The 13,653-nt window shown below is 48.4% G+C and overlaps 1 protein-coding gene across 1 annotated transcript in view; it reads left to right on the forward strand.

Annotated features, from left to right (window-relative positions):
• The window catches only part of PDPK1 (3-phosphoinositide dependent protein kinase 1), a 227,115-nt gene that overhangs the window by 168,439 nt on the left and 45,023 nt on the right, over positions 1 to 13,653 (forward strand). Inside the window, exons 9-10 of the mRNA XM_085629270.1 lie at positions 9,892 to 9,960; positions 10,064 to 10,160. Coding sequence (XP_085485396.1) covers positions 9,892 to 9,960; positions 10,064 to 10,160 — 166 coding nt within the window. The remainder of the gene's footprint in view (positions 1 to 9,891; positions 9,961 to 10,063; positions 10,161 to 13,653) is intronic.

Genomic DNA, 13,653 nt, shown 5'->3' on the forward strand with positions numbered 1-13,653 from the left:
AGGAGTCTGCAGTCGCGTGTGGGGCGACAGAATTATATAGCTTGTAATAGTGGGCTGCAAACTGGTTAGCTATGTCTTGTGGATCCTTTATGGCGACACCCTCCGCCCCCCTGAGCTCCGGGACCAGTCGGCTAGCGTGTTCCCTCCGATCCAGCCAGGCAATCAATTTCCCGGTTTTATCTCCCAAGTCATATATGCGACCTAGTCGTTCTTGAGCCATTAGTTTGGCACGGTCGGTGACCAAAGCCCTATATTCGTCTTGGCGGAGTCGGAGTGCATGCACAGTGTCAGGTGTGGGATTCGAGTCTGCGTCCTGCTCAAGTTGGTACATCCTTCCTTTTTTAAATAAAACATTTTATTCATAATTTTTACCTTTTACAAATAAAGAACTATTTGATATAAAGACTTTCCTTTCTCATCAGAATTCAACTTTTCTTTCCATACGTAATGTATATACCACACACAAGAGGGTCCAAGGAAGAACTATGATACATTATAGAAACTTCTATCCTATATCTCATAATACCCACACAATATATAGGGTAGCACTAGTAAAAGATATGTGAAAAACATGAAAATGGGCACAACCCGGTTATGGACGAAAACCCTCACTCACCCAAGGGTGACATGCTTCATCATAGGGTTCCTCCAGCACACGGGCACCGCAAGGTACCCCGTGTGGACGCAGACTTTACCCAAGAGGGAAGGAGCAGGAGTGCAAAGCACGTGTTGGTTCTACCACCTCGGTATGGTAAGGAAATTGTGAACCCTTTCTTTTGATGTCTAAAGATGTTTGAACTTTTATCTCTATATACCAAGGATTCTTCCTCTTCCAGCAAGCATTGTATCGACTATAGGGGTTATCTCCTGTGAAGTAATCCACCAAGACCATGATTGCTCATTGGGTTGTCCCTTGCTTTTTTGAGTGCTACAAAGAGGCTGTGAGTCCTTCTCCATAGGGCTTCCATGAGCATACAATTGGAGCACTGGAAGCCTCCTAGCTTTCCAGCAACGTTTTCCTATTAGTACTACATGGAGTAGTGTCAAGTGGGCTATGTGTATTTTTATGTGAATTTCATCTTACAAGCTAATGCACAATATGATCTTGCTGTGCTGAGTAAATTTGTGGTTGAGATGCAACTGCTCTTAAGGTGCCACACTTCTCAATCTTCCAGTAGCGGTGGAAACAAGCCTCAGTGTGTATTTTCACTACGTCAATCTGGAGATCTTCTTTATTATGCAAACATATCAAACTGGGAGTGCTCTTAACATTCATATTAAAATCCTAATTACTCTTCTACCTCACATATGCAGGCTTCTTTCTACCTGATAGAGCTGGTTTCAATGCATATTCCTTCGCACCTGCAGGCAGTCAAACCATCTTCTGTAACAGTTTTGCCTCATTCTGTACCTCCACATTGGTGTTGTGGGCAAAACTCCTCGGAGTACTAGTTCCACACTTGTGTCCCTTACTATTACCATTTCCAACTGTCCATGCTGCCGCAGTTTATTCAGGGTTTTTTGCTCTGTTAAGCCTTGTACTGGGAACACTTAATTATTTTCACAAATGTAGGGATGTCAAATCTAGTTAAAAAGGAATGTTCAGGTCCACTGCTCAGAATGATTGAGAAATATTTCTAAACTTGCCTTACACGAGAACTATGTGTTCAGACTTTAGCCCATCATGGTTGTGCAAAATTGTAAGATTTGTCTTAACTTTACTCCAGAATAGTGGCTAAGAGCCATAAGAGTATGTTCAATTTTGTGACCGAAAGGAATCTGCACATGGATTCAAAAACAGCTAAATCTTGTGTGGAAAGAGCCAAAGTGTAAATAGTTAGCTAGAGTATTGACCCAAACATCCGGTCCCAAGTTTCCTGGGTGAACGGATACCCCTGAAAATATCTACACAGTGTAACTGATACTTCTCTTGCTGTAATATATCTAATATTCAACAGTAGATGACCACATTACTGTCTCACTTTTGACACAGTTTGGAAATAAATCTTCCCCTCTTGACGTTGACACCACTTGGACATTACTGAAAGCCCTTGATGTCAACCCGAATGCTCTGTGCAACAGCACGTTTACTAGTGTGCATGTGTTTGCTTCCCACTTTTTCTATTTTTCTACAACTTTGGCGTCCAGGACACCAACATATAAAGCATCTACCCTGATCAATTTTGCTTCAGCATATTCCATGCTGGCACCACTAAGACCTATGTCCTGTTCAACATAGATATTGAAGACTGATTTGATTACACTAATCGTGTGGAAAGATGCGTCAAAGATGGAGGCAAGAAAGGAAGGATCCATTCCAGGTGAAGGAATGACATTGGCTGGGTGAGGGATGAGGAAAAGACAGAAGCAAATTGGAGGAATGGGTAAGAAAGGCAGAAAGAACTAGCACTGGCAAAGCCAATAGGTTTCACCTATGCAAGAGCTATTGGCTTTAGCAGTGTGTTTTGTCCATGTTGTACACCAGTGTGGCTGCTGTTCAGCATGGCTAAAAGTGAGTGCAGTGGGGTGGGGTATATTGGAATGTGGTAGAATGGGATGGGTAGATTGGGGTGCATAGTCTGGCGTAGATTGGGGTGGTGTAGATTGGGGTGAGGTAGATTTGGGTAGTTTGGGGTGGGGTAGATTGGAATGGGGTAAGCTGAGGTAGATTGGAGCAGGTTAGATTGGAATAGGATAGATTTGGGTATATGGAAGTATATTGGGGAGGGGTAGATTAGGATAGATTGTAGTGGGGAAGGTTGGGGTAGTTTCAAGTGGGGTAGATTGGGGTGGGGTAGATTGGGGTGGGGTAGATTGGGGTAGGGTACGTTGGGTGAGGTAGATTGAGGTGGGGTAAATTGGCATGGGTATATTGGGCTGCACAGGAGTGGGACAGATTGGGATAGAGTGGGCTGGAGTGGAGTAGGTTGAGGTAGATTGGAGTGGTGAAGTTTGTAGTGGGTAGCTTGATGTAGTTGGAGTTAAAGTAAATTGGGAGTGAGTGGACTGGGGAATACTGGAGGTGGTAGTTAGGGGTAGGTTGGTGTGAGGTTGATTGGTGTAGGTTATAGTGGGGTATATTAGAGTGGGGTAGATGGGGTAAACTGGAGTGGGGTAGATGGGATAGAACGGGGTGGGGTAGATGGGGTATAATGGAATGGGGCAGACTGGAGTGGGGTAGATGGGGCGGACTGGAGTGGGGTAGATGGGGCGGACTGGAGTGGGGTAGATGGGGCGGACTGGAGTGGGGTAGATGGGGCGGACTGGAGTGGGGTAGATGGGGCGGGCTGGAGTGGGGTAGATGGGGCGGGCTGGAGTGGGGTAGATGGGGCGGGCTGGAGTGGGGTAGATGGGGCGGGCTGGAGTGGGGTAGATGGGGCGGGCTGGAGTGGGGTAGATGGGGCGGGCTGGAGTGGGGTAGATGGGGCGGGCTGGAGTGGGGTAGATGGGGCGGGCTGGAGTGGGGTAGATGGGGCGGGCTGGAGTGGGGTAGATGGGGCGGGCTGGAGTGGGGTAGATGGGGCGGGCTGGAGTGGGGTAGATGGGGCGGACTGGAGTGGGGTAGATGGGGCGGGCTGGAGTGGGGTAGATGGGGCGGGCTGGAGTGGGGTAGATGGGGCGGGCTGGAGTGGGGTAGATGGGGCGGGCTGGAGTGGGGTAGATGGGGCGGGCTGGAGTGGGGTAGATGGGGCGGGCTGGAGTGGGGTAGATGGGGCGGGCTGGAGTGGGGTAGATGGGGCGGGCTGGAGTGGGGTAGATGGGGCGGGCTGGAGTGGGGTAGATGGGGCGGGCTGGAGTGGGGTAGATGGGGCGGGCTGGAGTGGGGTAGATGGGGCGGGCTGGAGTGGGGTAGATTGAGGCAGACTGGAGTGGGGTAGATGGGGCAGACTGGAGTGGGGTAGATGGGGCAGACTGGAGTGGGGTAGATGGGGCAGACTGGAGTGGGGTAGATGGGGCAGACTGGAGTGGGGTAGATGGGGCAGACTGGAGTGGGGTAGATGGGGCAGACTGGAGTGGGGTAGATGGGGCAGACTGGAGTGGGGTAGATGGGCCAGACTGGAGTGGGGTAGATGGGCCAGACTGGAGTGGGGTAGATGGGCCAGACTGGAGTGGGGTAGATGGGCCAGACTGGAGTGGGGTAGATGGGCCAGACTGGAGTGGGGTAGATGGGCCAGACTGGAGTGGGGTAGATGGGCCAGACTGGAGTGGGGTAGATGGGCCAGACTGGAGTGGGGTAGATGGGCCAGACTGGAGTGGGGTAGATGGGCCAGACTGGAGTGGGGTAGATGGGCCAGACTGGAGTGGGGTAGATGGGCCAGACTGGAGTGGGGTAGATGGGCCAGACTGGAGTGGGGTAGATGGGCCAGACTGGAGTGGGGTAGATGGGCCAGACTGGAGTGGGGTAGATGGGCCAAACTGGAGTGGGGTAGATGGGCCAAACTGGAGTGGGGTAGATGGGCCAAACTGGAGTGGGGTAGATGGGCCAAACTGGAGTGGGGTAGATGGGCCAAACTGGAGTGGGGTAGATGGGCCAAACTGGAGTGGGGTAGATGGGCCAAACTGGAGTGGGGTAGATGGGCCAAACTGGAGTGGGGTAGATGGGCCAAACTGGAGTGGGGTAGATGGGCCAAACTGGAGTGGGGTAGATGGGCCAAACTGGAGTGGGGTAGATGGGCCAAACTGGAGTGGGGTAGATGGGCCAAACTGGAGTGGGGTAGATGGGCCAAACTGGAGTGGGGTAGATGGGCCAAACTGGAGTGGGGTAGATGGGCCAAACTGGAGTGGGGTAGATGGGCCAAACTGGAGTGGGGTAGATGGGCCAAACTGGAGTGGGGTAGATGGGGCAAACTGGAGTGGGTAGATGGGGCAAACTGGAGTGGGTAGATGGGGCAAACTGGAGTGGGTAGATGGGGCAAACTGGAGTGGGTAGATTGAGGTAGGTTGGGTGGGCAGATAAGGTAGATTGAAATTTATTGGGGTGGGGTGAGCACATGGAAGTAGACTAGGGTGAGATAGATTGGGGCGGTGTAGATTAGGGTCTATGGGGAAGATTGTGGTAGATTACGTGGATAGATTGCTGTGGAATGGATTGTGATTGGGTAGATCGGAGTCGGATGGATGGGGTAGATTGGGGAGGGGCGGTTAAGGGAAATTGGAGTGAGGTAGTTTGGGTAGACTAGTAGTTGGAGGCTGGTAGATTGGGTGGGGTAGACTGGGGTAGGTAGGGTGGGGTAGACTGGGGTAGGTTGGGTCATGTTTATTGGGCCGCTAGATTGAAGTGGGGTAGATGGGGTGAACTGGAGTGGGTTGGATTGAGGCAGATTGAAGTGAGTTTGATTAGGTCGATTGGAGTGGGGTAGATAGAGGTAGGGTAGATGGGATTTATTGGAGCAGATTGTAATGGGATAGATTGGGTGGATTGAGTGGGGAAGATTGGGTATATTAGAGTAGGGTAGAATGGGGCAGATTGAAGTGGGTGTAGTAGGGCAGATTGATGTGGGTTGGAATGGAGTGGATTAGATTGGGGTAAATTGGAGTGGATTAGATTGTGGTAAATTGGAGTGGGTTGGATTGGGGTAGATTGTAGTGGGTTAGATGATGTAGATTGGAGTGGGGTAGATTGGGGCAGATTGTAGTGGGGTATATTAGAGTATGGTAGATTGGGGCAGATTAAAGTGGGTGGAGTAGGGTAGCTTGAAGGGGGGTGGAGTGCGATGAAGGGGAGCTGTAGCACGTGGAGGAAAGGGTAGAGGCAGTGCCATGAAGAAGTAGGAGTAGTAGTGTGGTGAAGAGGGAGGGGCAGCAGCGCCATGAAGTACTGGGAGCATTATTGCGATGAAGCGCGCGTTCCTCTCTGTTATCGATAGCTGTGCAGCAAGCTTGTGTTGAAAAGTAAAAAAAAAAGTGTGTTCCATCGCCATGGTATATATAAAACAAGCATTTACAATGCAATGGTCTCGGCATTGGTAAAGTTAGAGCTATTGGCATTGCTCATGACAATGCCGTTTCTTTAAATGTTTTAAAAACAGAAACATAAACAAAAATAATGTCATGAGCAATGCCAATAGCTCTAACTTTACCAATGCCGAGACCATTGCATTGTAAATGCTTGTTTCATCTTACTACCTCCTACAGAATACTGGTCCATCGGTCTGCCTCCCGGATTCTTACCCCATTTCTCCTCATGTGCATGTGATCCCTATTGGACAGTCCAGGTAGAGTGCAGTGCCTCTCTGCTCTGGGACCAGCTTCTTTGATGGTTCGAGTGAATGGTTGTGTGATATTTTACTGGTTGCGCCTGGTTTATTCATTTTCGGTATTTATTTCCTATTATTATGTTTCATTCTATTTATTACAATAAACTTGATGCAATTGATTTTCAATATATTTGTTGACTCAGTTTCACCATTCAAACATTTTTCTCTAATGAGTGTTTTCGTGTGGGGGGGTAAGGCTTCCTTTGTCTGTTCATACATATCAGTGAGGATTAGCACTGCTACAATAAGCTGCTAGGCAGTGGGGTTACTGTTTGCGAGCATTACTGTGCTTTCCCCTGCTTCCCCTCCCTACTTATCGGACTAGGGCCCCCTTCTGTGCGACTGATCTCGTTGGTCTCTAAAAGAACTGTCTGGTAGACACAGTGGACGGACACAGACACAGACACAGACACAGACACAGACACAGACACAGACACAGACACAGACACAGACACAGACACAGACACAGACACACACACAGACACAGACACAGACACAGACACAGACAGACACAGACACAGACACAGACACAGACACAGACACAGACACAGACACAGACACAGACACAGACACAGACACAGACACAGACACAGACACAGACACAGACACAGACACAGACACAGACACAGACACAGACACAGACACACACACAGACACACACACAGACACACACACAGACACACACACACAGACACACAGACACAGACACACAGACACAGACACACAGACACAGACACAGACACAGACACAGACACACAGACACAGACACAGACACAGACACAGACACACACACAGACACACACACAGACACACACACAGACACACACACAGACACACACAGACAGACACACAGACACACAGACACACACACAGACACACACACAGACAGACTTGCCCAGACACCGCACTACACAAAAAGACACACAAAAAGGAGAATGATTTAAACCAGCTGGAATGTGCCACACGTGATCTGTTTTTAAGGGTTTGAAACTCGGATCGCGCTAAGAGGATAATTCACATTTTCCAGCCGTAGTGAAGAAGGGACGTTTCACCCGTCTCCATAATTCTAAAACGCTGTAAGTCATCGGTAATTGTATCTCGTGTTTTGTGCACGTGCGCTGTAGTTTTGTAAAAGAGTTGCTGGCAGTGGCATGATCTGTGCGAGGGCACACACATTACCTGCCCACCTACCTGTGCAGCGAGAAACGCAAACACAAACCGAGCGAGTCCTTAATGTGAAGGCCTGAGCGGGAGGCAGCGCAGGAGAGAGCACTCACGGGGGGTGAGAGATGTAAATACATGGGGGGGGGGGGGGCGCACTGCCGCTGAGGCTTGTGAAAAATTAAACTCGGCGCATTCAAACTGGCCTATTTCCACTTCAAAAGGGACGAGCGCTGCCACACCGGCGCCCGCCAAGGCTTCTAGGAAGGAGCGAGAGCCGCGGCTCCCGGGCCCCGAGCACGGGCCGCGCCGGCAGCCGCCGCTAATTACACCCGAGGGGGACTACTAACTAGGCGCTAGATCACTGATGGAGGGGCCGGGGAGGGAGGCTAGCGGAGGAGGGCACGGGTAGAGGCACCGTCAGGGCGGACTGGCAGGGCCCGAGTGCTCACTGGCAAGGATCTCAGGCAGAGCGGAGAGGGGAATCACAGAGCAGAAATGCCTCGGAGAAAGGCAGCCTCCTTTTCGGATTCGGGGGCGTGTTTTGCTGTTGTCTCCTCCTTGAGACTTTTCGCAAAAAACACGCCCCCGATCCGAAAAGGACGGGGCATGATTGGAGTGACGGGACCTCTTCTCCAATGGCTGGCCAGCATTTACGAGGCCAGCCAATGGAGAACAGGGCAGAAGAGGGGCGGGTTCAAGCCCCTCTTCTCCCAAGTCATTAAATCTCCGGACTTCCGGTCTGCCGACCGGATGGTCCCGAGACCTAAAAATGTGGCAAGGGCCATTCCCCGTTAGGCAGTTTGTCTGCAGAAAGTCCTGCTGGCATCACTTAGAGGACTTTGCTTGGACGAAACCCCCAGAACAAGCGAACACTCATGTAATGAGTAAGCCTGGGCGGAGTTCTGCTATGCAGAACTCCACGAAGTGCTAAAAAAACTCTGCCGCGCTATGCAGAGCTCAGCAAGCGGCGGAGTGCGTTGGATAAATGCTGTTCGCTGTGATTTTCAGCGCCAGGTGCTTGTCTGCACTGTGCAATCATCGCGAGCGGCACCATGCACAGCGCAAGCGGGTACTGTTTCCTTTCTGCCGCTCCAGTAGATTTTTTCTCGAGCGGCAACTTTCTCAACGTGAACGGACAGTTTCTCAACACGAGCGGTCGCGAGCATACGTGACCACTCGCAATGAGAAATCTGATCGCCTGCGTTGAGAAATCTTACCTGCAGGTGGATTTTCCGCCCTCGCCAACTTGATGTTGACGAACTTGAGTGAGGAAAGAACTCTGCTACTCGGAGCTGAGTTTGTGGGAATTCCGCGTAACGCAGAGTGCGTAAATCTCCGCAAATTCCACGAGTGGAGTTCACCGCCCAGGCTTGGTAATGAGTTGGTGGTGTGCTTGTTTCCAAAACATGATGGTCGGGCTGAAGGCAGGTAGGGGAAAACCAAATGAAGTGTACTCTCCACATATAGCAGCGCTCCTGAGCAACAAAAATCCTTCAGATAGTTAGAATTTTACTAAGAATGGACGTTCAAACATGGTGTTGAGTTGCTTTCGTGACACTGATGTCTATTCCACAAAGGTATTGCATCTTCTATCCATTGAAGCCTCATGTGGTACCAGAAATATCATAGCATGTTTTTCCTTTGATACACGTTTAGAACAGTTACAGCTTGTTTGCTGTAGAAATCAATCGTGCTTCTTTAAGACTTATTTAGCAAATTGTAATGCAATACAATAAATATACATCTGTCAGTCTCCCCTTGACAAATAGATCTACTTGAACACAGAGCTCCTTGGGGATGTTGTATCCTTCGAAGCATAACGACGAAGTTAGGAGAATTACTAGTCTCATCTCAAATAGAAATATCAGCGATATTTAGATTCTTTCACAATACTTCTTCAGAATCACTTATTAGATGGTTGTCCGATCATTGAGGTCACCCGATAGGCGAGCCCTGCTTTCATAAATCAGAAAGCACCACTCTTCCTGTGGCATATTTCAGCATCAAACATCCAAAAATAGAGAACCTTATTTCGCTGTTAACATCATTCTAAATCCTTTTTCGTCATAAGCCTTGAGAAAGTCACTGATGTGGCGAAACACGTGTCGGCTGTTGCGCTTTTGAGATCAAGATCATAGAACCAAGGACACCCTTCACAAATGAGTTTCTAATTGTTAATGTATAAGACACATAAAGGGATTTACTTGGTTTCTGTCTTTACAAACTGTGCTGCTAAAACTCCTTGTTCATAATCAATGTTTTGATAGAATTAAACATATATAATTTTTGTACGAATCCTTCTCTGCTCATAATCAGTGTGATATGATAATATGGTCTTTGCTTAACAGGGTATTACATAAGTAAAAGAATATTATATGAGTGCCGGGGTACGTGTACTGTTCATACATCTGTCAGTGTTTTTTTGTGTAAACCTAGCATGCTTAATTGAAGTATGTATTTTGTTTCCAAGTTCGGACCTCTGGGCTCTTGGATGCATCCTCTACCAACTTGTAGCTGGTTTACCTCCTTTCCGAGCTGGGTAAGGATCTTTTTCAGTATTTAAACAGCTCTAAGTGCAGTGTTTCACTACATATAGATCCAATTTCCTCTGTATTCTAATCAACTCCTTTTTTTTCTTACAGGAATGAATATCTCATATTTCAAAAGATTATTAAGCTGGAATATGGGTTTCCTGAAAAATTCTTTCCCAAGGCAAAAGATCTTGTAGAGAAGCTTTTGGTAAGTATGCTCAATTTCGGTGGGATAATTTCAACACAAAGTCTCATACAGTCATGTTATTTTAGGGCAGTTACCTGGCTTAGAAGGTCTGACAGTCACTGGTGGATAAAGACCTTTGCGGTCACATAGAATAAAATAGCAAATGGGGACCCTGTAATTTGCCCGTTTACATTGCTGTGTCTAATCTTAGAGATCCTTCTTGGTATCCCGCTTTACACTTGTTTTTGATTTGAAAACACCTAATTACCAGCTTTGGAGTCTGAAAGTGGCCCCCAGCCCTTCATATTCTTCGATTAACAGAACAGGCTCATGATCAGCATTCTTCTATCCCTTTGTGAGTTCCCTTTCCCCCAAATCTGTGGAAGAAGAAAATGTGGGGTGTCTGTACCTTGTCCCTTTTGCGCGTGTGCTTTGTTTTGAATGCTGGCCGTGTGCTTTGTTTTGAATGCTGGCCGTGTGCTTTGTTTTGAATGCTGGCCGTGTGCTTTGTTTTGAATGCTGGCCGTGTGCTTTAGTTTGAATTCCCTGATTGGCCTCTGTTTTGGCAGTAATGGTGGCCGAAGTAGTCTGGTTTTGTCCCATGCTCATAGGTGCTGGAATATATGGGGAAATGTCAGGCATTCTTACGTAGCGTAGGAAACGACAAATCTCTAAGATTTTACCTTCTCGACATTCGGTGAATTTGGTTTCCCTGCCTTACTCATTGGGTCTTGCTGTGAAATATTCTTCTATCTGTACAAATGCCATGTACTCAACTATATAAATACTTTCAATTTGTGAACTGCTCAGTGTTCTAACACTAATCTGTGTTGCCCGTTTCCCTCCCATATATACTTCTTCTCCCACTTCATAATGGTTTCACCCCATTCATTTCCTCTGTCGTTTAACCTTTGGAATTCGTGTGCATTGTGTGTCCTGCCACCCCTGCTACATACTGAATTTGATGTTAAATACCATGAAGGGATTCAAGGGGATCAGGTCATCTGCTCCGCCGTTGTCTAGATTGCCTTCAGTGTTGTCCAGAGGAACAATCAGTTCAGTTTTAGTCCCATCACAATGGCTCGTGGCTGCCCGGGCAGTGCCCAGTCCATCGGGGGGGGGGGGGGGGGGGGGGGGAGGGTACTTTGTAAGCGGATTCCAAGATCGTGGCGGTGAAGTACAGCTGCGACGGAGGGAGATCATTTGGAAGGAATTTAGAGTCTGCCGTAGATTTTGGAGCAATGGAGCCGCCATTGCATATTTCAAACCACTCCGAGTATTGATCCTTCAGGGGGTAAATTGTGACGTGCACAGAGCAGGCGTGGCAGTGCATGCCGCTTCCTTCATTTGAGATGTTAAACGGACATCTGTGATTTGGGGCATGTGGTTTTGTGGCTCGGTTGCTGCGCAGTCTGCTGCCATCTAGTGTTGGCTTCAGAATATTGCAACTTGTTTTTCTGTGTGTGTTGTTGTTTCCGTATCGGCCTTGCATCACAATACCGTTACGTCTTCAACCCGCAGCTCCTAGTCTAGATACATACTCCAACGTACATTACGGGTCCGAGGGAAGGACACCAGCCTTTCAGAGGGAAAAAAATGGGGCGGCCATTGATCTAGACATTAGACAAAACTTGCATGGATCAGTCCCACAATTTAGAGAGCGGGTGCAAAAGAGATTCTCTCTCTCTCTCTCTCTCTCTCTCTCATAGGTGACGGGCGCTGCAGAGGCTGATTCATCTCATCATTTTCTTGCTGTGCTGCTTGAATGGGGTCCGGGTGTCGGGCAGCACAGCTGGAGACGGTTTAAACCAGAAACCCGCTGCCAAGTTTCCCAGGTCCATGCGTGATGTGCTGCTCCGGTCCATGTTTATCCTTTGTATTTTGGGACTTATAGTCTTGATTTATATTATATTAAACAGGAGTACAGGTATTAAAATTAAAAGAAAAAACAGGACCGGAGTAGCATATCACGCATGGACCTGAGAAATGTGACAGATACGAAACCCTATACCCTCGCGTGATGAGGCGTCCAGTGTAAATGTGAGCCTTTTCAGCGCCATCAGAAATGCACTTGCTCACCGGACCCTCTCACTGTATTTATGTTTGCAAAAAAGTTTCGTGATGCCGGAACGGTCCTCGAAAAACCCGACCTGCCCGGGCTAATCCATGACTTCTGGGCACCCTAGTTTGACAAGTCACTTGGTTTCCCCCCGGGGTTCCTGTAGGGTGTCTTTTCTGGTTTCTTCCGGTCTGGTTTATTCCCTGTGGGATGAAATCCAATGGGTTTCCTTTTTGGGGGCAGCTGGAGCCTGCTGCCGTTTCTAACACTCTCGCAGGGTGCGTGGTGTGGCGTAACTTCCGGTGTGAAGCCGTCACCCCTTTGCCCTCAGAAATCCTGTTGAACTTAGACACCACAAACAACCCGAAGGCAGGCAAACCTCGTGTTTAAAATGTAGGACTCATTAAACCTTAGGTGCTGTGCTTCAAGGCACTCGGCTCCGAACACTGTACATTGCCCAGATAGTGTCCCATTGCCCCTTTATTTCTATTTAGCAGTTTCCACTGGTTAATTACTTGGCACCTTCAGACTCCCTGCTTGGACTGTCTGCACTAGATAGCCTCTTGTGTGGCTGCCTAAGGTGCCCTTCAGGCCGCATCTGTGTCCTTATCTGAGAGGCTCTCCAGTACTTGGATTTCGTTCTAAATGCAGCATAGGAACCATAACCCTCCAAGTTCCGGGTGAGGCCTTATGCATTCTAGACACAGGAAACAGCTGCATATTTGTTTAATAGACCTTGTTGGTAACAGTCGACACAATTAACCACCAGACCTGTCTCCCTTCCTTACCTTCAGAATGGGGAAGAAAAGATAAATTCTGATATTTTTTTTATTCTCCCTGCTTCCTATCACGATCACAACTGTAAATAATTTTTTTTTGTAAAGTATTCAGTTAGATCTCCCACACTGCCACCAAACTGCAATGCGCAGCGAGGTTCGGTCTCATCCATTGCACTGTTCGAGCTTTACAAGGAACCACTGAGTGCGATGCTGCAGGACAAAGGCTTCACCGTACCCTAGTGCACTGATGCTACATAGTGCCATCTGCAGGCGATGTTGTAGGTCCCCTTGGGTTTTACTGAGCTGTGAGGAGTTTCATGGGTCGTGGTCACACCCATTCTAACTGCCCCTGTGTTTTCTTCAGGTACCCAATGCCCTTCAACTCTGTGTTAACCAGCTGGTCCTGCCTCAGTTGCGGATCCATGAAGGTGTCCTGGAAGACCCTTGATGGGCCTTCTTGCAGCAACTCTCTGGTCTCCTGTGTGCCTCTTATTGCTGTGGGGTCTGAGCTTCTCCTGCAGTGTTTTCTTTAGTTGTCGTTTAATACGAGAAGCTGCTCTTGTTGGGTTTCCTATTGGCCTCCCTGATCATTCTGGACCTTACTTTGATTTTGTTCAACACTGGAAAGAGTATGCAGAGTGTACCGGTATTTCAGTAATTTATCGCATGTCAATGC

The sequence above is a fragment of the Triturus cristatus genome, chromosome 10 (genome assembly GCF_964204655.1).
Source record: "Triturus cristatus chromosome 10, aTriCri1.1, whole genome shotgun sequence".
NCBI classification, from domain to species: domain Eukaryota; kingdom Metazoa; phylum Chordata; class Amphibia; order Caudata; family Salamandridae; genus Triturus; species Triturus cristatus.